Here is a 23,559-nt window from a genome sequence, read left to right as displayed (position 1 = left end):
AATTGAATGTTCATTTCTCTGCCATAAGCCGTCCCCAAAGGCGTTTCAGAGAATTTGGCAGAACATCCAACCAGCCCCACAACCGCAGACCAGGTGTAACCACACCAGTCCAGGACCTCCACACCTAGCATATTCATCTTCAAGATCATCTGAGATCATCCACTTAGCTGCTGCAACAATTGGTTTGCAGAACCAAAGAATTTCTGCACAAACTCTCAGATACAGTCTCAGGGAAGCTCATCTGCATGCTCGTCGTCCTTAATGGGGGTCTGAACGAACTACAGTTCGTTGTCGTAAAACGACTTGTGCTCACATTCAATGGCGTCTGGCTGTTGATAAACTCTATGTGAAGATGTGTTGTACTGCGCGAAGCAAACGGTGGTCACACCAGATACTGACTGGTTTTCTGACCCCAATAGACCCCCCGCCCCATAAAGCAACACTGCACATTTCAGAGTGGCCTTTTATTGTGACAAGCCTAAGGCACACCTGTGCAATAATCATGCTGTTTCACCAACATCTTGATCTGCCACACCTGTGAGATGGGATGGATTGTCTCGGCTGGGGAGAAGGGCTCACAAACACAGATTTAGACATATTTTTCAGAAAAAGGTATTTTGTATATATGTAGAAAATGTTTTAGATCTTTGAGCTCATGAAAAATGGGAGCAAAAGCAAAAGTGTTGCATTTATATTTTTTCAGTGTGTACACACACACACTTATATATATATATATATATATATATATATAAACAGATGTCAAACAGGTGTCGACGAATAGAGCGTGAGGCAAGAACAGCGAGCTGAAAGGAATCAAACGGCAGTGACAAAACGTACAAATCAGAATCAAGTTCAAGTTTATTTGCCATTTGCAGTATTAAAACCACATTGGTAAAATGGTGCAAGGAGCTCAAAAGTGCACTAGCAAGACATACACAAACAATAAAAAGACATAAAAGAACATAAAAATGCCATAAAAATGACAAAGCCACAAAATCCATCCATCCATCCATCCATCCTTCCGCTTTATCCGGAGTCGGGTCGCGGGGGCAGCAGCTCAAGCAAAGCTGCCCAGACCTCCCGATCCACACACACCTCCCCCAGCTCCTCTGGGGGAACCCCAAGGCGTTCCCAAGCCAGCCGAGAGATTTAGTCCCTCCAGCATGTCCTGGGTCTTCCCCTGGGCCTCCTCCCAATGGGACGTGCCTGGCACTCGACCAGCGAGGCGTCCAGGGGGCATCCAGAAAAGATGCCCAAGCCACCTCAACTGACTCCTTTCGACATGGAGGAGCAGCGGCTCGACTCCGAGCTCCTCCCGAGTGACCGAGCTCCTCACCCTATCTCTAAGGGAGCGCCCAGCCACCCTGCAGAGGAAACTCATCTCAGCCGCTTGTACTCACGATCTCGTTCTTTCGGTCATGAGCCAAATCTCATGACCATAGGTGAGGATCGGAACGTAGATTGAACAGTAAATCGAGAGCTTTGCCCCCCTACTCAGCTCTTTCTTCACCACGACGGTCCGATACAGCGACCGCATCACTGCAGATGCTGCACCGATCCGTCTATCGATCTCACGCTCCATCCGTCCCTCACTCGTGAACAAGACCCCGAGATACTTAAACTCCTCCACTTGAGGCAAGGACACTCCACTGACCTGAAGAGGGCAAAGCACTGGAAACAGGTTTGACTTACTACCGGCAATGCGAACCAAGCTCCTGCTGCGGTCGTACAGGGACCGGATAGCCCTTAGCAAAGGACCCCGGACCCCGTACTCCCGGAGCACTCCCCACAGGGTGCCCCGAGGGACACGGTCGAACGCCTTCTCCAGATCCACAAAACACAAGATACATTTAAGATACATTTAAAACTAATCAAAGAGTGTTGATCATTGCTACGGCTTGTGGGAAGAAACTTTTTCTATAACATGATGTCCCACATTTAATAGACCGATAGCGCCTACCCGAAGGAAGAAGCTCAAACAGGTCCCTGGCAGGATGCAGGAGATCCTTAGTAATAGCCAAAGACCGGGACTTAAGCCTTTTTTTGTAAAGGTCCTCCAGGACAGACAGTTCCACACCAATAGTTCTACTGGCTGAACAAACCACTCTATTCAAAGCCTTCCTTTCTTTAGCAGTGGCATTTCCAAACCATGCAGTTATAGCGTTTGTAAGAACACTTTCAATGCAGCTGTGATAAAAATTTAAGAGAATATTCTTGTCACCTTTATTGTCATTGTAATTTGCATTACGAGATTTGAGTGCAGCTCCAAAAAGATGCTTTCTGTGGTGCGAGTAATTTTTAGCCAATATAAAAGATAGTGAAATTTAACAGTAAATTATTCAGAGTATATGTACAACTAATATAAACATAAGGTAAAATAAAATAAAATAAAATGTGGACCAACTAAAATGTAAAACAAGAATTACATACAACTGTGGAATCATATTACACGGGAATATTGCACATGGTTTACAGATATTGCACAAGAAACTTGAAAGGTGTGGATTAGAGTGATTTGTTATTGTTCAGTGCAGTGATTGCTCTGGGGAGAAAGCTGTCCCTGAGTCTGTTTGTCCTAGTTTTGACTGACCTATACCATCGGCCGGAGGGTAGTAGGTCAAACAGGTGGTTGCTGGGTTGGATGTGTCTCTGCTGATGCTGGCAGCTCTGCTGAGGTAGCGAGAGCTGGCAATGTCTTCCAGGCTGGGCAGAGAGCAACCAGTAATCCCCTGGGCCGTTTTGATCACCTTCTGCAGCGCTCTCCTGTCTGCTGCTGTGCACCCCCCGTACCACACTGTGATGCAGTGCGTCAGGATGCTCTCGATGGTGGCTCTGTAGAACAACACCAGCAGCTTCTCCTCCAGATTGTTTCTCCTGAGTACCCTCAGGAAGTGGAGTCGCTGCTGGGCTTTGTTCACCACCACTGTGGTGTTGGCAGTCCAGGAGAGGCTGTCAGAGAGCTGCACTCCCAGGAACCTGATGGAGCTGACCTTTTCCACACAGTCCCCTTGGATGTAGAGCGGGGCTGGGTCAGCCCTGTTCTTCCTGAAGTCCAGGATTATTTCTTTTGTTTATGTGGTGTTCAGCGGCAGGTTGTTAGCTGAACACCACGTTGTCAGTCGATTTACCTCGTCTCTGTAGTCAGTCTCATCCCCCCCTGAGATTAGACCAATCACGGTGGTGTCATCCGCAAACTTTATGATGGTATTTGTGGGATGGGTCGGAGAGCAGTCGTGCGTGTAAAGGGTGAACAGGAGTGGGCTCAGCACACAGCCTTGAGGGGAACCGGTGCTGAGTGGGATGGTGGAGGAAAGGTGGGGGCCAGGTTTCACGGACCGTGGGCAGTTTGTGAGGAAGTCCTTGATCCACTGGCAGATGGGGGTGGAGATGCCCACATGTGTCAGTTTCTGGACCAGGATCTCCGGGATGATGTGGTTGAAGGCTGAGCTGAAGTCCAGGAAGAGCATCCTCATATAGTTCCCCTGGTGCTCCAGGTGGCTCAGCGCGGTGTGGACAGCTGTGGTGGTAGCGTCCTCTGTGGAGCGGTTTGCCCTGTAGGCAAACTGGTGGGGGTCTAGAGTGGGAGGCAGACAAGCTCTGATGTGCTGAGAGACCAGTCTTTCAAAGCACTTCATGACCATAGGCATAAGTGCAACAGGCCTGTAGTCATTTATGTTCTCCACTGCTGACTTCTTTGGGACTGGAATGATGGTGGAGGATTTGATGCAGAGTGGAATGATGACCTGCGACAGGGACAGGTTGAAGATGCAGGTGAAAACTCCAGCCAGTTGGTCAGCACACGCTTTGAGTACCTTTCCAGGTACACCATCAGGGCCGGCCACCTTCCTGGAGTTCACCGCCTTCAGCACACATCTCACTTTGTGTTCCTGAAGTGTTAGTGTGCTAGTGCTGGAGGGTGGTGGATCTGGAGTTGCTGCTGGTCTGTCTGCTTTGAAGCGGGCAAAGAAGCGGTTCAGCTCCTCTGCCAGCGAGGCGGCAGACCTAGCATTTCCTGGGTTGCTGCTTCTGTAGGTGGTTATGTGATTTATTCCCTGCCACATCCTTCTGGGGTCATTAGCTGCGAAGTGGTCCTCTATCTTTTTCTTGTAGGCAGCCTTGGCCTCTCTGATGCCTCTTTTCAGATCTGACCTGGCCACGCTGTACAGGGCCCTGTCCCCCGATTTAAACGCGGTGTTGCAGCTTTTTAATAGGGACTGGACTGCACTGTTCATCCATGGCTTCTGGTTTGGAAAAACCCTGACCCTTTTGGTGACGGTGACAGTGTCAACACAGTTCTTAATGTAAGAGAGTACGGTGTCAGTGTACTCCTGCAGGTTGTGGTGCTGGAAAATAAATCCCATACAGTCTGTGAGAAGCAGTCCTGTAGCTGGGAGAGCGCTCCCTCAGGCCAGGTTTGGATTGTCTTTTGTTGTGGCTTTGTTCGCCTCGGCACGGGGGTGTAGGTGAGGGTGAGGGACAGGCAGAGATGGTCAGATCCAGCGAGATGGGGGAGAGGAGTGACTTTGTACGCATGTTTTATGTGTTTGTAGACATGGTCCAAAGTGTTTTCTCCTCTGGTGGCACATTTCACATACTGGACTTGCAGCTTAAATACAACTCAACTAATTAACAACAGGTGCAACACAAGTGAGAACAGAAACACCGGGACACGAGGAAGTAAACGAATATACAGAGACCCAAAACTAAATGGACAACCCAAGGTGGGTGGAAAATAAAACCAAATCATGAAATATCAAACCAGGTGCAACTGAAACTAACTTGGAGATAACTCATATGAACTCAGAACTGAATGAGACATCTGGAGCTTTAAATACAACACAAATACAAAACAACACAATAGCGGAAACCGATACCGGAACAGAAGTATAATGATAACATAGCATAATCAATAACCACAGAGCACAACGGGGAAACATAACAAGATCACGAGGAGTGGGACCCTCTGACACGGCCAAGCTGTCAGACGCCATGCACAGCTGACCGGGAAGAACGCTCATGCATGCACACACACACACGCACGCACACACACACACGCACACAACAAGAGAACAGATGCACCTGCACGCATACACCCTCATCAGACTTGGACATGCACACAGACATGTTTGTACATACAAATATGGAACCACCATGACAGACAAATACTGAAGGAACTAAACACACACGCAGACCTAAGGATGACAGGTGTACATACAGACAACCGAAGGAACACACACATGACATACCGATGATACAGTCTCAGATGGGGAGGGAATATGCCCACACACACCCTAGCACGCCCCCCACAACAGACACAGGAGACCAAACTTGCATGAAAGACACAGAGTCACCTTACAGAACCGAACCCCGTGTGTGTGTGTGTGTATATATATATATATATATACACACAGCTTGGGACATTGTGTAAAATGTAAATAAAAACATTTACATGTAAATAAATGTAAATAAAAACAGAATACAATGATTTGCAAATCCTCTTCAGCCTATATTAAATTGAATACACCACAAAGACAAGATATTTAATGTTCAAACTGATAAACTTTATTGTTTTTGTGCAAATATTTGCTCATTTTGAAATGGATGCCTGCAACACATTTCAAAAAAGCTGGGACAGTGGTATGTTTACCTCTGTGTTACATCACCTTTCCTTCTAACAACACTCAGTTTGGGAACTGAGGTCACTAATTGTTGAAGCTTTGTAGGTGAAATTCTTTCCCATTCTTGCTTGATGTACAACTTCAGTTGTTCAACTATCCGGGGTCTCCGTTGTCATATTTTGTGCTTCATAATGCGCCACACGTTTTCAATAGGCGACAGGTCTGGACTGCAGGCAGGCCAGTCTAGTACCTGTACTCTTTTACTACGAAGCCACGCTGTTGTAAAACGTGCAGAATGTGGCTTGACATTGTCTTGTTGAAATAAGCAGGGACGTCCCTGAAAAAACATTGCTTGGATGCAGTGGTGGGCACACTTCCGATAACAGATAATTATCGAAGATAAAATAATGTTATCTTTTTAGATAACTTTAAAAACCATCATCGGACTAATTATCTTCCGATGAATTGCCAACTGATAACTTTTAGACCGATAACATAGTAAACCAAGCTGAACAGTGAAAAACAGTTTTAAAACTTCAAAGCAGTTGAGACCTACCTGTTAAAAGTTTCCTAATCTATTGTTCTACCCTCTGCAAACAGAAAAAAGCTGTTTCAGAAAAAAACTACTCTATCCTCTGTAAGCAAAGGAGAACTTTAACTCCATACTATTATAACTGCAATATCACCCAAATCATCCAGAGGCATACATTTTTAATTTATGGTTCAAATTTAACCTACTCATTTTGGACAAGTTATTTAAAATTACTGTCATGTCTGAAGATTTATAAAGTGAAAATATCAGATGTATGTTTTCGTTTTAAAGTAATGTGCTAATTTTTAAGGTTTTGTGAGCACATGCTGTGCCCGGCAGCAATGCATTATGGGTAGCATAGGGTAATCTCAGACGTTCACGACAGGACAAATGCATTTCAGACACTCTGTTCAGGCTCCACCGACAACAGCATTAAACTCTAGTGCCTAAAACTCTCGTGAATATATTCTCTGGGTTTATAGACGTTATTGTATTTGCGTTTAAATTCCACGCATTTTAAATGTAGCAGACGGATTATCTGGAATTTTGTTTGGCAAGTTTTCAAGGCCGCTACTGCCATCTACTGGCCAGTAGTGTTCATGGCAGTATTCGCCCCAAGTACTAAGCGTCTGGGCACCAGTAGATGGCAGTGTTCTATTTATTTTGACCCGGTTATATCAGATGGTGGTCAAATCAACTTTTTGGCTTTGCAAATGGCTTTTTTTTTTTCTTTTTTCTTTTTTTTTTTACAAATTAAGTTTAAAAACAAAACAAAACAACAAAAAACATTACAAGACAGCTCTGCGGTTGGATGCTTTGTAGCTCTTCAGCAGCAGGAGGTGGTCGTGAGATGTTAAAGCTTGTTACTCCACTACACGATGCAGGACGCGCGAATAACTATGTGCGCGAATGTGTTTTTCCAAAACCTGGATGTACCTTTCACCATTGATGTGCCATCACAGATGTGTAAGTTGCCCATGCCATGGGCACTAACATACCCCCATACCATCACAGATGCTGGCTTTTGAACTTTTCGCTGGTAACAATCTGGATGATCTTTTTCCTCTTTTGTCCAGAGGACACGACGTCCACGATTTCCAAAATCAATTTGAAATGTGGACTCATCAGACCACAGCACACTTTTCCACTTTGTGTTTGTCTATTTCAAATGAGCTCGGGCCCAGAGAAGGCGGCGGCGTTTCTGGATGTTGTTGATGTATGGTTTTTGCTTTGCATGGTAGAGTTTTAACTTGCACTTGTAGATGTAGCGACAAACTGTGTTAACTGATAATGGTTTTCTGAAGTGTTCCTGAGCCTACGCGGTAAGATCCTTTACACAATGATGTCAGTTTTTAATGCAGTGCTGCCTGAGGGATCAAGGGTCACGGGCATTCAGTGTTGGTTTTCGGCCTTGTCGCTTACGTGTAGAAAGTTCTCCAGATTCTCTGAATCTTCTGATTATATTATGGACTGTAGATGATGGAATCTCTAAATTCCTTGCAATTGAACATTGAGAAACATTGTCTTTAAACTGTTGGACAATTTTTCACGCAGTTGTTCACAAAGTGGTGATTCTCCCCCATCTTTGTTTGTGAATGGCTGAGCCTTTTGGGGATGCTCGTTTTATCTCCAATCATGACACTCACCTGTTTCCAATTAACCTGTTCACCTGTGGAATGTTCCAAACAGGTGTTCTTTGAGCATTCATCAACTTTCCCAGTCTTTTGTTGTCTGTGTCCCAGCTTTTTTGAAATGTGTTGCAGGCATCTATTTCAAAATGAGCAAATATTTGCACAAAAACATCTATCAGTTTGAACATTAAATATCTTGTCTTTGTGGTGTGTTTTCACACAATGCCCCAACTTCATTGGAATTGGGGTTGTACAGTAAGGCATTAAGTATTTGAGACACTCAATGTTGCTAGTGCTCCCACGTACAAAGAATGGAGAGGTCTGTAATTTTTATTGTAGGTGCACTTCAACTGTGAGAGACAGAATCTAAAAATAAAATAAAATTTTAAAAATACGGTAAAACACATTGTATGTTTTTTAAATAATTATTTTGCATTTTATCATCAGTCAGTAAATTATTTTATTAGGTTTTAATTTCATGTACTTTTGTTTTATGTATTGTCTAATTATTATTGTTGTCTTTTGTTGTTATTATTATTATCATCATCATCATCATTTTTATCAGTATTATTAAGTTTATTTTATTTTCATGTTTACATGTTTTTGTGTATGATTCTATCCGGACCATTTTTACTTTCGTGTGTTATCCGTGTATTTTAATGTACATCAATCAACACAAACCGTTCGTGGCGGTAATGCACCGTGTCTGTATGCAAACCGCCAATTAACACGGAAGAAGAAGAAGATGACGACGACGACGATTTGTGACGTCATTGATATGGGACGCCGTTTTCGCGCGTGGAGCGTATCTTCAGCAGCTGTTTGTTGTTTTCGTTTTTAGACTTCACAGATGTGATCATTTCGTCGTTTTTGCTGAAGTGAAGGTAAGAATGCTTGACACGAATTCAGCCGCCTGTGGGATTTTAATAACTATTGTTTTTGTGACGTGATTTTGTTATAAAATCTAAAAATCCCTCCAACACTCAGATTGTAACGTTGTAAATAAAGTTAAAATAAGGTGGCTGAAAAATAAACTCAGGTTAAAGTTCAGAAATAAATTCTATAAAATTTGGAGATTAGTGTCCAAAATTTATTAGTGTCCAAAATTTGACAAGAAGCTGGAAAGAGCTGTTTAAAAATTAATAAACTATATGCACGCTTACTCCTTATGTCTTTATTTTTAAAATGTTTTGTCAATTATTTAAAACAAGTCTGTTTTCTTTGTATAATAATTAAAACTAGAAGCACTCAGAGAGTGCAAACCTCCGCCAAGGCCATGGGGTCACTGACGCCATAACATCTACACGCCATGGAATCATTGAACCTAAAAAAGTGTAACAATGATGTTTGCTCAATATTGATATTGCATATGCTTATAGACAAAAACAAATAAGAGAAAAAATTCAATTTATCATTCAACTAGACTGCAAATATATGAATTTTTTAACATTTATGAAACACTTCTTTAAACAAGGCCATAGGGTCACTGACCCTAAAGAGATTCCCTCCTTGGCACAGTGATCTATTTCTTTTTGTCTGTTTCTCTAAAATTGTATATAATAATCATTAGATTATTAATATATAAACAAAAATAAATTTAAGAAATATTACAATTTGAATACAAATGCACCCGAACATGATGACAGCTGCAACTGCTTAATGCTAACTTTTAACATTGAAAATGCCATAGACATGCTAACGCATTAGCATTGTGATCCGGATCACCAATAAAATTTAATCACTTGTTCCTCTTGTCATTTCCAACCTCCTTGGCAGAGGTAAAAATAAATTTAAGAAATATTACAATTTGAAAACAAATGCACCCGAACGTGATGACAGCTGCAACTGCTTAATGCTAACTTTTAACATTGAAAATGTCATAGGCATGCTAACGCGTTAGCATCGGGATCCAGATCACCACTAAAATGTAATCATTTGTTCCGCTTGTCATTTCCAACCACTCCAAAAAATTTCATCAAAATCCGTTCAAAACGTTTTGAGCTATTCTGCTGACAAACAGACAGACAAACCCGACCGAAAACATAACCTCCTTGGCGGAGGTAAAAATCCCCACGAACTGTTTCCACAGCATCAAAAGAAAAAGTAAAACAATAAGTTCTGTTGTCTGATATACTCACCAGAGTCAAAGAACACAAATAGGTGAATTTGATGAACTGGATCAAAAAAGAAAAAACGGCAGCAGTTTTGTTTTACTGATGTAACGTCTTGTAGACTCTTCTGCCACCTATTGGATGCCGTGTGTACCTCAGTGTCCGATGAGATGTGACCGTGGAGAAAAATCTGATCTTGCCTGCGTGGACAAATACAGGAGGAAATATTCAACATAAAGATGAGATAGAACGTGTGGCTGGGAACAGTGTCCAAAAAACCTTTTGTCAGACAGATGATCTGCTCTAGCGCCCCCTAACAGCAGCAGCCAAAACAAGAAACTCAAAACGTAGTTATTAGCGACGTTTTGAGTTTTTAATGAAAGAGTTCAGTGACGCGTCAACTGCTTCCAAAGACTGTTCTGCTGGTTGGCACCCTCTTATGTTCAGAGTGAGTGACTTTGTGAGAGAACTCGCTGAGGAAATGTTGAGTTTGATCAGAGAGAAAATAAAATGTAAAAAGGAAATATTTTATAAATTATTTTAATGATAGCGGGGGAACCAAACATTATTCTTAATTGTCAGAAAGAACGGCAGATATTTAAGTTCAATAATAATAATAATAAGAGCAATCTGAGATTTCTGACATCCACCAGTCCAGATCTGGATCGCCTCCACAATTCATTGGTGTCTTCCATGCCCTAATATCTATCTGTGGTGAAAATTTTGTCAATCTGTGCAGTCGTTTTGACGTAATCTTGCTAACAGACAGACAAATAAATAACTAAACACAGATGATTTTATTACTTCCTTGACAGATATAATTAATGCTGATGTGGAAATGTACTGCCACCTACTGGCTGTATGAAGACATCATCACTGCAGCTCTTACTGGTTGGTTGAAACATGTTAAACTGGCCTTTTTTCTTCTTTTTTGCGTGTTTTACTGTGAACGTCTCTGAAATCAAAGACGTTAGAACTGGATTATCTTTAATTTGTCCAGATTAAATTAAGTTTAACAGTTTACATTTGATTTGGAGGCCTTTAATCCAGAGCAGGGGTCCATTCCATAAAACAGGATTACCAAATAAGCCAGGGTTATCTTGTTTGTCTGTCTTCTTTTCTGTGCTGCTCGCTCTTTACATTTTGTCATTGTGAATCCAGTTGATCTGTGTTCGGCCTCATGGGCTGCCTATAAATGGTGCGCACACGCAGTGAGTCTGACTGGCCGAACCTGTCTTGACTTAGTTTGATTGCGTGAACGTGGCTCGGCCTTTATGGAACCTCTTTAGCTTCATCTCTATGTTTGGCTTATTCGAGTCAGGTGTTTGACATTAAGCACTGCTTTTCTGAGCTTGCTTTCTGGAACAGACCCCCGGTTTCATCAAAAAAAAGAGCAAATCTTCACGTTTAAAAAAAACTGGAAGATAACAAATTCTCATTTTTTGGATGGTGTATCAGTTATCAAAACAGGTGGCAATCAATCAATCAGTTGATCATTTCAGATCTAAACTCTTTATTAAATTTGTTCCAGTTAAAACTTCAGGATGTGACTTTTGACCTGTATTGATCTTTATCAATAGTTTTTATTCTGTCGAGTCATCTGATTGCGGGATGGACAGGCGCGAGGAGGAGGAGCCAGCTGAAGATAGCGGTGATGATTGTGAGGAAGTACAGGAAAACGATGCTGCAGCTGTGAAAAAGACGACTACCAAAAGGGGCGGAGTTACCTCTTGTGCAGAGAAGAGGTGTGTACCGGGGATCCTCTACCTGGGTCACATTCCTCCGAGGCTCCGCCCAAAGCATGTGAGGAACCTATTGTCACCGTACGGTGAGATTGGACGCATCTTCCTGCAGCCTGAAAGTAAGATGTTTATTTTTCTTACAGCGCCCCCATCAGATGAATTATTGTATTTCAAGTTCAAAACTCAAACTCCTTTTGCTCATTCTCTCCTCCTTTCACCTCCTTTTTGTGCCTCCTCTTCATTTTTTAGGGTTTTGTTCTTCTGTTTTCTGCTCCTCCGTTTTTATCTACTCTTTCCTTCTCTCGCTCCTTGAGTTGCTTCCTCCTTCTTCCAGTCATCTTCACTTTTTGTCCATTCCTTTGTCATCTCTTGCTTCCTCCTTGCTTCTTTCTTTCTTCTCATCTCCTTTTTTCATGTCCTGTCCTTCCATCCCTCTCTCTGGTCTTTAAACTGTTTTTGGCGTTTCTTTCTTCTCATCTTTCAACCTATTTCTCTTCATAGCTCCTCTTTCTTTCTCTCCTTCCTCTCCTCTCTTTCTTCCTCCCTTTCTCATCTTTTCTCCTCTTTACTTCCTTCCTCTTCTCTTATCATTCCTCTTTTCCTTTGTTCTTTCATTGACTTTTCTGATTTTTCTCCTTTATTTCATCCTCTTATGTTCTTTCTTGCCTGTTACTGTCTTTCTTCTTCTTTCCTTGTTTTATTTATTTTAAATCTCATGTTTTTTATTATGAAGGTGCCACAAAAGGTAAAAATTCCCCTCCTTCCTCTCCAGACAGGATGTCAGTGAAGAGGAAGAAAAAGCTGAGCTTGAGGAGGTGTAACTACACAGAAGGATGGGTGGAGTTCAGAGATAAACGAGTGGCGAAGCAGGTGGCGCTGTCGCTCAACAACACACCGATGGCAACCAGGAAGCGCCAGAGCTTCTCCTCCGATCTCTGGAGCATCAAGGTAGATTTCTGATCTCAAAGGTCGTGACCTCCCATTGCAGTTAAAACAAAATGACGTTTAGAAATAAACATCTGCAACATTCAGTAGAAAAGTTGGAACCGCGTTTTCTCACTTTTTCCTCTCGTTAAAGTGACCGTGTGTCTCCGGGGGAAAACGGCCTCCAACTTAATGTGAGACTCTTCAATTCAATTTGTTTTCATTTACATAGTACCAAATCACAACAAAGTTGCCTCAAGGCGCTTCACACAAATAAAGTCTAATCTTACCAACCCCCCAGAGCACGAACACAGGTGACAGTGGTAAAGAAAAACTTCCTCTGATGATTTGAGGAAGAAACCTCAAGCAGACTAGACTCAAAGGGGCGACCCTCTGCTTGGGCCATGTTATTGACACAATTCACAGAAAAATTCACAAAACAAAAATGCAGGAAATGTTGCCGGTGCACAGGACAGGAGGGTACAGCAACAGAAAACAGACACAACACCCATCTCTGGATGGAGCCGCACCTCAGAAAGAGAGGAAAAAAACAGAATCGAGCATCAGAAAGACAACAAATACAGTATAATTTGTCAGCGTTAAGCAACAAGAAAAACAAAGGAAATACTAAGGTGATCGCTGGCCACTAGCCCTAAGCTTCAATAAAAGACCAGACTTTAGATAAAGTTGAGGCCACGGCCCACTCTGTTTACTAATAAAATTAATTTAAAAGAATAAAAAGCATAGTAACATACTATGCCAGACTCTTTTCATTCTGTGTCCATGACGTCATCCAAAAATACCAAAACATCCCAAATCTCAGCTTCTAAAAGCAAACTGGACAGTTTAGTCAGAAATTTTAATTGTAATGTGAGATTCCATTTTGTTGAATTAATTTATATTTTCAACACTTTATAAGAAAACTTGTGCTGATGTTTGGATGACGCCGGTCTGCCTGTAATACGTACAAACGTCACAGAGGTGGCAAGATATGACTACAGCGCGGTCTTTGGTGACATAATCTGAAGGCTTTTTTTCAATAAATTTCATTTTTGTTGACATAAGGTGAAGTGAAGACGTGTCCAGACTAGACATGGGCCGATAACCAGTTTCATGATATACTGCGGTATGAAAAAGCCACGGTATCAAAACCACTAAAATTTTCCATTATACCGTCCCTACAGTGTGAGCGGGTTATGAAAATTCTTGACAGGCAGAGCGGAGGCAGCCGCTGCCGCCCTTCTCCCGGCGCGCACCTCTGTCTCCGTTTACAAACAGGCAGGTAACGTTAGCTAGCTCTGCATCATGACTGAAGGAGGTGAAGCCTGCACTGAACTTCTCCCTCCATCTAAAAGGACCAAGTCGGCTTTTTCGTTAAATTTTCTGCAGAATAGCCCTTCAAACCGAAAACGGTGGCAACAAAGCACCGTAGTTATGGACTCGGAGCAGTTCAACATACCCGCAAAGGATTACATGGAAAGAGTAAACGTTATCCCATCCTTGAAACCACTAAGAAATACAAGAGTCGTGCTTGTGGTTGACCAGGTTTCTCCCATAAACATGTCAAGAAGAACAAATACATCTTTTCCAAGCACTTTGTTGGTGAAGCTGGGCCAATATTGAGCATCCGGAGTTCCGGACCTTATTCCAGCCACGTTTCTCCCTATGCAAGTAAGTCATGTTTCCCACGGGGCAAATGCTACATGTCTAAAAGAGTGACTATTATTTTGGTATTTTCTCTAAAGTTATCAGTGGTATCGTGCTCGTAGCGGTAGACATCGCGTCAATTAGTGTGCCTGAATCACACAAGCTTCATATGCAAATAGCCATAATGTTGTTAAAGCACATTTTAAAGCTATCCATAATACAGTGAAACCACGCTATTTTTGCCCACGGTTATCATACTGTCCAAATCTCATACCGGCCCATGCCTAGTTCAGACAGATCCTTCCTGTCACTATAGTTTAATTTTTCACTGCACCTGCAAGTCCTGCACATCTGTGGAAAACGGCACAGTCACGGCAGGAAGCAGATAGAACAGGGGAAGAGATGGTCTAGTGGTTAAGCATTGGGCTTGAGACCAGCGGATCCTCTGTTCAAATCCCAGCCTGACCGGAAAATCACTAAGGGCCCTTGGGAAAGGTCCTTAATCCCCTAGTTGCTCCCGGTGTGTAGTGGGTGCCTTGTATGGCAGCAGCCTGATGTAGGGGTGAATGTGAGGGATTGATGTGTAAAGTGGTTTGAGCGTCTGATGCAGATTTAAAAGCACTATATAAATGCAGTCCATTTAAGTCAAAAATGTATTTTCTGCTGAATAGAAGTTAAAATGTCATAAATCATAAAAGAACAAAGCGTGTAAATTAATTTATTTTACAAACAAATTTATAGCATCACTTTAGAAAATGTTATGTTACCAGTAAAAAAAAAAAAAAAAAAAAAAAGGGGTGGGGGTGGGGGGGAATCATCCACATACTTTCTTTTTCTGTTATATTTTTTTTCCCAGTCTGCAGTTCAGTCGAAAATGTATTTTTTTTGTGGTCACCGCTCGTCTGTGGGGCTGGTGGTCAAATGGTTTCAGTGCGGAAGGTTTCCGGTTAAAACTCACCTCTTTCGGTTTCCTAATGTAATATGGAGTTGCATCAGGAAGGGCATCCGATGTAAAACCTTTGCCAAATCAACACACTGAGCCACCTCAGATCCCCAAAAACACAAGACCTTGTTTTTGGCAAGGGTCTTACTTACTCATCACAAATGTCAATTAAATACGCTGCTTTGAGAGGTGTAGAAATTTTTATTTATTGATTTATTTTTAAAAATACATCGTCTGGATCACACAAAAGGTCTTTTTTTTTTTTTTTGTTAGCCAAAATGTAGAAGCAGCTGTGTACAACCCCTGGCAATAATTATGGAATCACCAGCCTCGGAGGATGTTCATTCAGTTGTTTAATTTTGTATAAAAAAAGCAGATCACAGACATGACACAAAACTAAAGTCATTTCAAATGGCAACTTTCTGGCTTTAAGAAACACTATAAGAAATCAAGAAAAAAAGATTGTGGCAGTCAGTAACGGTTACTTTTTTAGACCAAGCAGAGGAAAAAAATATGGACTCACTCAATTCTGAGGAATAAATTATGGAATCACCCTGTAAATTTTCATCCCCAAAACTAACACCTGCATCAAATCAGATCTGCTCGTTAGTCTGCATCTAAAAAGGAGTGATCACACCTTGGAGAGCTGTTGCACCAAGTGGACTCACATGAATCATGGCTCCAACACAAGAGATGTCAATTGAAACAAAGGAGAGGATTATCAAACTCTTAAAAGAGGGTAAATCATCACGCAATGTTGCAAAAGATGTTGGTTGTTCACAGTCAGCTGTCTAAACTCTGGACCAAATACAAACAACATGGGAAGGTTGTTAAAGGCAAACATACTGGTAGACCAAGGAAGACATCAAAGCATCAAGACAGAAAACTTAAAGCAATATGTCTCAAAAATCGAAAAATGCACAGCAAAACAAATGAGGAATGAATGGGAGGAAACTGGAGTCAACGTCTGTGACCGAACTGTAAGAAACCGCCTAAAGGAAATGGGATTTACATACAGAAAAGCTAAACGAAAAGCCATCATTAACACCTAAACAGAAAAAAACAAGGTTACAATGGGCTAAGGAAAAGCAATCGTGGACTGTGGATGACTGGATGAAAGTCATATTCAGTGATGAATCTCGAATCTGCATTGGACAAGGTGATGATGCTGGAACTTTTGTTTGGTGCCGTTCCAATGGGATTTATAAAGATGACTGCCTGAAGAGAACATGTAAATTTCCACAGTCATTGATGATATGGGGCTGCATGTCAGGTAAAGGCACTGGGGAGATGGCTGTCATTACATCATCAATAAATGCACAAGTTTACGTTGATATTTTGGACAATTGAAAGGATGTTTGGGGATGATGAAATCATTTTTCAAGATGATAATGCATCTTGCCATAGAGCAAAAACTGAAAACATTCCTTGCAAAAAGACACATAGGGTCAATGTCAACGAGCAGATCTGATTTGATGCAGGTGTTAGTTTTGGGGATGAAAATTTACAGAGTGATTCCATAATTTATTCCTCAGAATTGAGTGATTCCATATTTTTTTCCTCTGCTTGGTCTAAAAAAGTAACGGTTACTGACTGCCACAATCTTTTTTTCTTGATTTCTTATAGTGTTTCTTAAAGCCAGAAAGTTGCCATTTGAAATGACTTGAGTTTTGTGTCATGTCTGTGATCTGCTTTTTTTCTACAAAATTAAACAACTGAATGAACATCCTCCGAGGCCGGTGATTCCATAATTATTGCCAGGGGTTGTAGAATTTGGCCTCAAGTTGCTCCGTCATGTTTCAGCAAATGAAGATCTGATGGGTGCTGCGTCCATGTCATTACTCAGAGGCCAATGGTTCGAGTCTGAGTCAATCTGTGGAAGAGAAAACATTCACTCATGGACGAGAAGGTTCCTGATCTCTGACAAGGTTCCTGACCCTCCCCACCAAACCACAACTCACATACTTTGTTTCTGTGGGATAAAACCAGGTCGGGCACTTTTTGGATGCACCTCATATTTCGTCTGCAGGGTTTATTTATTTATTTTTTGTAAACATGGATTTTAAACCTCCCGGTAGGTTTTGGGTTTTAAGGGTTGTGGGACTTTAGCAGCACATTGGGTTAGTGGTTAGCACTGTTGCCTCACAGCAAGAAGGTCATGGGTTCGATTCCCACCTGTGGCCTTTCTGTGTGGAGTTTGCATGTTCTTCCCGTGTTTGTGTGCGTTTCCTCCGGGTGCTCTGGTTTCTTCCCACATTTAAAGACATGCAGGTTAGGTGAACTGGAAACTTTATAATTGTCCAGGTCTCCCTTGAAAAGAGGTCTTGATCACAATGGAACTAACCTGGTTAAATAATAATAATGAAAAAGGATTAAGCCCGGATTTTTGTTTGCTGGAAATACTCAATTTAACAGGTTTTGTCGTTGAGGATCACGATCCCAGTAAGGACCCAGGATGGCTTTCTGTTGTTACTGTAACAGTGAGTCAGGGCTCTTTTTTAAATTTTACTTTTTATTTTTTAATTTAAATTTCAGGAAGTTTCTAAAAAAAAAAAAAAAAAGCAAATTACCGGGTTACAATGACAGCTGTCAATTATGCTTTATCTTACGATAGATGATTTTGCCGATCTGGGTACTCTCTCTGTCTGTGTGTGTGTGTGTGTGTGTGTGTGTGTGCATGCACACGTACACGTATGTACGTGCAGTACCTGCACAGGTTCCAGTGGACTCAGCTGAATGAGCGTCTGGCCTACGAGCAGGCCGTCCTGCAGCAGAGACTGAGGACCGAAGTGTCTCAGGCCAAGAGGGAAACCAACTTCTACTTGAACAGTGTGGGCAAGAGCGCGCACATGGACAGAATGAGCAAGAAGAGACAGCGCGAGGGACAAGAGGTGATGCTTCTGCACATTTCTGCAAAACTAAAAATGAGACGGTCACTTGTTGGGGCGCAAAACCTGCGGAAAGTCTCAAATCACAAATTTTAAAAAGGACATTACGAAACTTCAGGATTGGCACCAAATGTAATGAGGTCATGATGAGGTCGTGTCCTCACTGCACTCTGTGGAAAATGTTTTTTCTTTTGGGGGGGGGGGGGTCAGAATCAAAATGTTGGCATTAATGTGGCATGAACTTGTGTTGTGTTCAGGTGGAGGAAAAAACGTGGGACTTCACGCAGCGTTGCACTGAGGAGGAGATCCAGATGAAAAAGAAGCTCAAGGAACAAAAAGGCGCCGTTTCCCGGAAGCGTCTGGATAAGATCCACCTCATCCAGCAGAAGAGCCAATCAAATGTCTCCTTGCTGGCCAAGATCTTCAATTCCAAACAATCAGAGTGACCAGCAGGGGGAGCTGTCTGATCAGATAGATGTTGGACAGGATGAGTTCTGTAGGACTGACAAAGGAACATGTTTCCATGGGGATGTGTAATAACATGACTGGACAGCAGGAGTCGTCCAGACACAGACGCATACAGACCAGCGTGTCAGTGGGCGGAGCTAAAGTAGGACGTGGTCCATCTGCTCAGAGTTGTTCACGTCGAGAGTCTTTATTTTTGTAACGACACTGATGCTAATGTTTTGGAAAGATGCAGTTAGCGCATTACAGCAAAATGTCATCAAAACCTAAAGCTTCCAGTTTATGGGGAAAAAAAGTTTAGTTTCTTGATTTCAGGCTGATTTGACTTTGAACATCTTCACCATATATGGTGCCAATGACTTTTTAGATTAATCCTAGCTCCGCCACTCACACTGAGACCCGCCCCCTAAATGAAATGACATCAGCTGTGATGAGTCCAAGATTTTTGCTTCTTTTCATGGTGGTTGTATTAAAACATTTATTATATTACAATAAATACAGATTTGATGGTTTAATTTCACCAGTTGCTGTGAGAAACTTTTTTTGACAATCTCGAAAGCAGCTCATAAATAAATCTTTCTGCATCTTTAATATCCTTATTTTTGACTTTTAAAAATATTAAATTTTTGCGTAATATGATAAAAAATGTTGCTGTTTTGCTTTTTGCTGTTACTCTTGGATGAAAGTCTAAATGACAGTAGTGCTGAGTTTTTATTAACAGTAAATACATAAAATATTATACATTTTGACAGTTTTGTGTCCCGTAATGAAGGTCATATAGAAGTCGAACAACTTGTCCACATTTATGTTTTTCTTATTTTGACCAGTGCTGTTTATAGAAATCATGATGAATGAAATTATTTCCCTGCTGTGCAACTGAAAATTCCAGGTTCAGCTAATTGGACAGCAACAATTGGGTGCAGTTGCTTGCTGCATATCTGAGTCAGGAATTGGTTTAAAAAATAAATTAAAAACTGCATGAACCATAAACATTGTCCACTGAACTGTAATTAAAACTCCAAAATATTGATAAAGAAAATTCAGCTTCAGTGTCTTTACAGTCCACTTCCTCCGGTTCTTGTACGATCCAGAGTTGGTGTGATGGATGATGTTCAGATGAAGTACTTCCTTCTTTGAACATTCCCTGGAAGCCTTCGGGCTTTGGTCACAGAAGGTCTCCCACATGGACTGAGACTGTCAGGTCTATGTTTGAAAACCCCTCAGAATCAGCCAGGTCTTGGTGTCATGGGACCCAATACTGCACATATTCACAGATCGGCTCAGTCAGCTGTTCATTAGCTGAACAAGCATTGAAGTAGGAAGGGTTTCCTCTCGAAGACTTGAAAGTTCAACTACAGTTTGCCAGAAGACATGGAAGAAAAGGCCTAATGTTCTGTCTGCTATGAAGCTGTGAGTGCCGATGGAACAGATAAAGGTTGCAGGAAAGAGATACTACATGAAAGACGGTGTATCTGGAAAGTATTCACGCAGCATTTCACTTTTTCCACATTTTATGTTACAGCTTTATTCCAAATGGAGTAAATTCAACTCAAACTTTGTCAATTCTGCAGTGTATAAGGTCTGTGTCTCGAGACAGTACTGTCTTGGAGGTCCTCAGACAATTCCTTTGACTTCATGCTTGGTTTGTGCTCCGACATGCTGTCAACTGTGGGACCTTATGTAGACAGGTGTGTCTTTCCAAATCATGTCCAATCAACTGAATTTACCACAGGTGGACTCCAATTAAGCTGTAGAAACTTCTCAAGGATGATCAGTGGAACCAGGAGGCACCGGAGCTCAATTTTGAGCTTCATGGCAAAAGATGTGTGGGTGAACTGGGAATGTCTGGAGGAGCCCACTGGCCGACAGATCTTCAACTCACACCTACGGTGGAGCTTTTCTAGCATCCCTGTGAAGGCTGAGGGCAGGGGTGGCCAAGTTCGGTCCGAGTGACAACCCTCGAACAGTGTGGTGGACACTGGTGGTCAGGGAAGCCGTCCGACTGAAGAAGTCCTTTATCTCTGAGGACTCGAGGCAGTTGCACGGTACCGACAGGCCCGAAGGGGCAGCAGTCTCTGTTGTGAGGGAGACAAAGCAACAGGTGTGGGAGGAGCTCGGGGTAACCATGGAGAAGGACCTCTGGTCGGCACCAAGGTGCTTCTGGAGGACCATGAGGCACCTCAGGAGGGGAAAATGGGGAACCGTCCAAGCTGTCCACAATAAGGATGGGACTCTGTTGACCTCAATTGAGGATGTAATACAGTGCTGGAAGAAACACTGAGGAACTCCTGCATCAGATCGGAGCGCCCTTTTTAGTTGAGGCAGAGCTGGAAGCTGATGGAGGATCATCAGAATTTTCCCTGGTGGAAGTCACTGAAGTAGTCAAACAACTCCACAGTGGCAAGGCCCCGGGGGTTGATGAGATCCCTCCAGAAATGTGAAGGCTCTGTGTGTGGAGGGACTGTCTTGGATGAGACGTCTTTGTGTCTGTCTGTGTCTCTGCTTGTCTCTACATCCCTGTGCCTGTGTGTGTCTGTCTTGTGTTTAACTTTCTCTGTCAGTTTCTGTATGTCTTTGTGTCTGTATTATTGTGCTTCTCTGTGTCCATCTGTTTTCTCTAAATTTTGAAACAGTGTTCTGAAAAGTGTAGTTCTCAAAACAGTGAATTAAATTTTTTAATCGAATATTAACATGTTTTATTATTTGTTGAAATACACACGTCATTAATGTTCCTTCACAGCAGCATTTTTGGTGGATAATTGTGCTAAAAAAAAATCTAAATCTCGAGTTAAGTTATAGTAAAATCACAAAGCTGTGTGTCCCCAAGTATGTGGCGTTTTTATTGCTTCAAAATAAAATGCTAGAAGTCAAAGTCATATCTTAGCCAGGACTACAAAAGAAGATTAAACAAAACAAAAAGCAGAAAATCTTCCTTCACAGAATGGGAAGGACCAGACGGAAAATAAGTAAATGACGTGTGCTAAAAGGCCCTCGATTATTCACGCTGTAAAACATCATTCATATGTATAAAATATTCATACATATATAAAATAAAATACAGCTTATTCAGGGGGGAGGGGGATGTCACGTGACGCCCACGTGGTGTGGCGGGTTTCTCGATGAGGACGCGCCGGAGGGGCGGGGCCACGCAGCAACATGGCTGCGGATTACTGGGAGCGCGAGCGAGCGGCGAAGAAGCTGTCAGACTGAAGCCAAAGCGAGCCAAAGATTACCCGGGACAAACCCTCCTGGTGGGTACACGTGGCGCCGAGCTTCACACTTCAGGCCAAAAAGTGTTTCTTTAAAGAAGCGGCGTTGTGTTGGTGGAAGAGCAGGTTAAGAGATGAACCCGCCTCCGGTTCTATTTATAAAACAGGATGACCGTGGCAGCAGAAAATAGACTGGTCCCGTTAGCAAAGATTAACGGAAAATAACACACAGCCTCAGCTCCACCACAGCAAACTGCGACTGAAACCGGCAGTAATTAACAAAATATGACAGACAATTAATCTGTTAGCTCACCACTGAAACAGGTGTTAGCATGCTAGCTGTCAGGCTAATCTGATGCTATTCCACATTAAGTGTTGGCATGTTAGCTCAAAGGTAGCTCACCACCTGACACGAGCGTTAGCATGCTAGCTGCCAAATTCTGATTCTTTTCCACATCAGGTGTTGGCATGTTAGCTCACAGGTAGCTCACCACCTGACACGAGCGTTAGCATGCTAGCTGCCAAATTCTGATTCTTTTCCACATCAGGTGTTGGCATGTTAGCTCACAGGTAGCTCACCATTGAAAAAAGTGTGAGGATGCTAGCTGTCAGGCTAATCTGATGCTACGCCACATCAGGTGTTGGCATGTTAGCTCACAGGTGGCTTACCTTTGAAACAGGTGTGAGGATGCTAGCTGTCAGGCTAATCTGATGCTACTCCACATCAGGTGTTAACATGTTAGCTCACAGGTAGCTCACCATTGAAACAGGTGTGAGGATGCTAGTTGTCAGGCTAATCTGATGCTACTCCACATCAGGTGTTGGCATGTTAGCTCACAGGTAGCTCACCTTTGAAACAGGTGTGAGAATGGTAGCTGTCAGGCTAATCTGATGCTACTCCACATCAGGTGTTAGCATGCTAACACACATGTAGCTCACCACCTGAAACAGGTGTTAGGTTAGCATGCTATCTGCCAAGTTAATCTGATGCTACTCCACATCAGGGGCCTCGTGCAAAGACTTGTGTGGATTTCCTACTGAAACATTTGTTACATTATCATTTCCCATAATCCTCTTGGTGGCTCCCTGCGCTTGCCAAAATGCACCGCAGTGCCATCAGAGTTATGGTGTCTCACAGTGCATGTAAACAATGGCTAGTGAGGATGTGGATGCTGTTGATCCAGCGAGTTCACCGGCGATTATGATAACGACACGTTCTGCCAAGTTGAGATGGTTATCTAGAGGAGGTGTAGCACCTGTGATGGACTTCTGCTGTGCCCCAATGTTGTCTTGTTGTCCATACTTTGAGTTGTGTTTATATTGTGCCCTGAACCAGAACTCTGCTGAAACCAACCTCTCGTGTGAGTCACGTAACGTGAGATAGTGCAAGATTCACAACTGCATAACAGTGACTGGTGTACTCCAAAACCCAGAAACTGGCGTGAGCACAAAAATATCCAGATGTATCAAAGTGTGTAAGCATGGATTCATGCACGTTTTGCTTCTACATCCCACTGAACATGGAACTGAGCACACATGCACAAAATTCTGCCCTGGCCATGCCCTTATTTAAATATGCAAATCCATATCAATAGGGCCTGGAATTGGGATTCCCCACACTGTCACATCAGACAACATAAACACAGACAATAATTTATACCGAATGTGAGCTACAGATGATTGGAAACTATGTGGAGACACACAAGGATAGTTTATTTGGGACCTTCTTAAAGACAGGGAGACATTCATGTTCGTGAGCTGCTCTGCTCAGCTGCGTAGCACACACATTCTGTTCCAAATTCACACTGTCAAAGTAAAATAAAAATAAAAAAGCTTGCCAGCTCCACTG

At 42.4% G+C, this 23,559-nt stretch overlaps 2 protein-coding genes across 5 annotated transcripts in view; both read left to right on the top strand.

Moving 5' to 3' along the window:
• Positions 1-8,561: 8,561 nt before the first annotated feature.
• abt1 (activator of basal transcription 1) lies at positions 8,562-19,284 on the top strand. Of its 2 annotated transcripts, none has more exons than XM_034171814.1 (5): positions 8,562-8,665; positions 11,473-11,753; positions 12,407-12,582; positions 17,854-18,039; positions 18,294-19,284. In XM_034171814.1, the coding sequence occupies exons 2-5, from the start codon at positions 11,504-11,506 to the stop codon at positions 18,480-18,482; spliced, it is 801 nt and encodes a 266-aa protein (XP_034027705.1). In that variant the 5' UTR covers positions 8,562-8,665; positions 11,473-11,503; the 3' UTR covers positions 18,483-19,284. The 2 variants fall into 2 exon arrangements, with proteins under 2 accessions (XP_034027705.1, XP_034027706.1); XM_034171815.1 differs by lacking the exon at positions 8,562-8,665 and adding an exon at positions 10,721-10,783.
• A 2,365-nt stretch (positions 19,285-21,649) lies between these two features.
• Positions 21,650-23,559, top strand: part of cdk16 (cyclin-dependent kinase 16) — a 48,963-nt gene continuing 47,053 nt past the window's right edge. For all 3 annotated transcript variants that reach the window (XM_034171813.1, XM_034171812.1, XM_034171811.1), the window contains exon 1: positions 21,650-21,752. The gene's annotated coding sequence lies outside the window, so the exon portion shown is untranslated. The remainder of the gene's footprint in view (positions 21,753-23,559) is intronic.

This window comes from Thalassophryne amazonica, chromosome 6, assembly GCF_902500255.1.
Source record: "Thalassophryne amazonica chromosome 6, fThaAma1.1, whole genome shotgun sequence".
Lineage (NCBI taxonomy): Eukaryota > Metazoa > Chordata > Actinopteri > Batrachoidiformes > Batrachoididae > Thalassophryne > Thalassophryne amazonica.
The sequence above is the reverse complement of the archived record's forward strand: the minus strand, read 5'-3'. Positions and strand labels throughout refer to the sequence as shown.

Excerpts from the sequence above, each read along its gene's own strand:
- abt1 (XM_034171814.1), top strand. The coding sequence starts at position 11,504 with ATGGACAGGCGCGAGGAGGAGGAGCCAGCTGAAGATAGCGGTGATGAT. Across the intron at positions 11,754-12,406 it reads CATCTTCCTGCAGCCTGAAA|ACAGGATGTCAGTGAAGAGG; the intron begins GTAAGATGTTTA and ends CTTCCTCTCCAG. Across the intron at positions 18,040-18,293 it reads GACAGCGCGAGGGACAAGAG|GTGGAGGAAAAAACGTGGGA; the intron begins GTGATGCTTCTG and ends TGTTGTGTTCAG.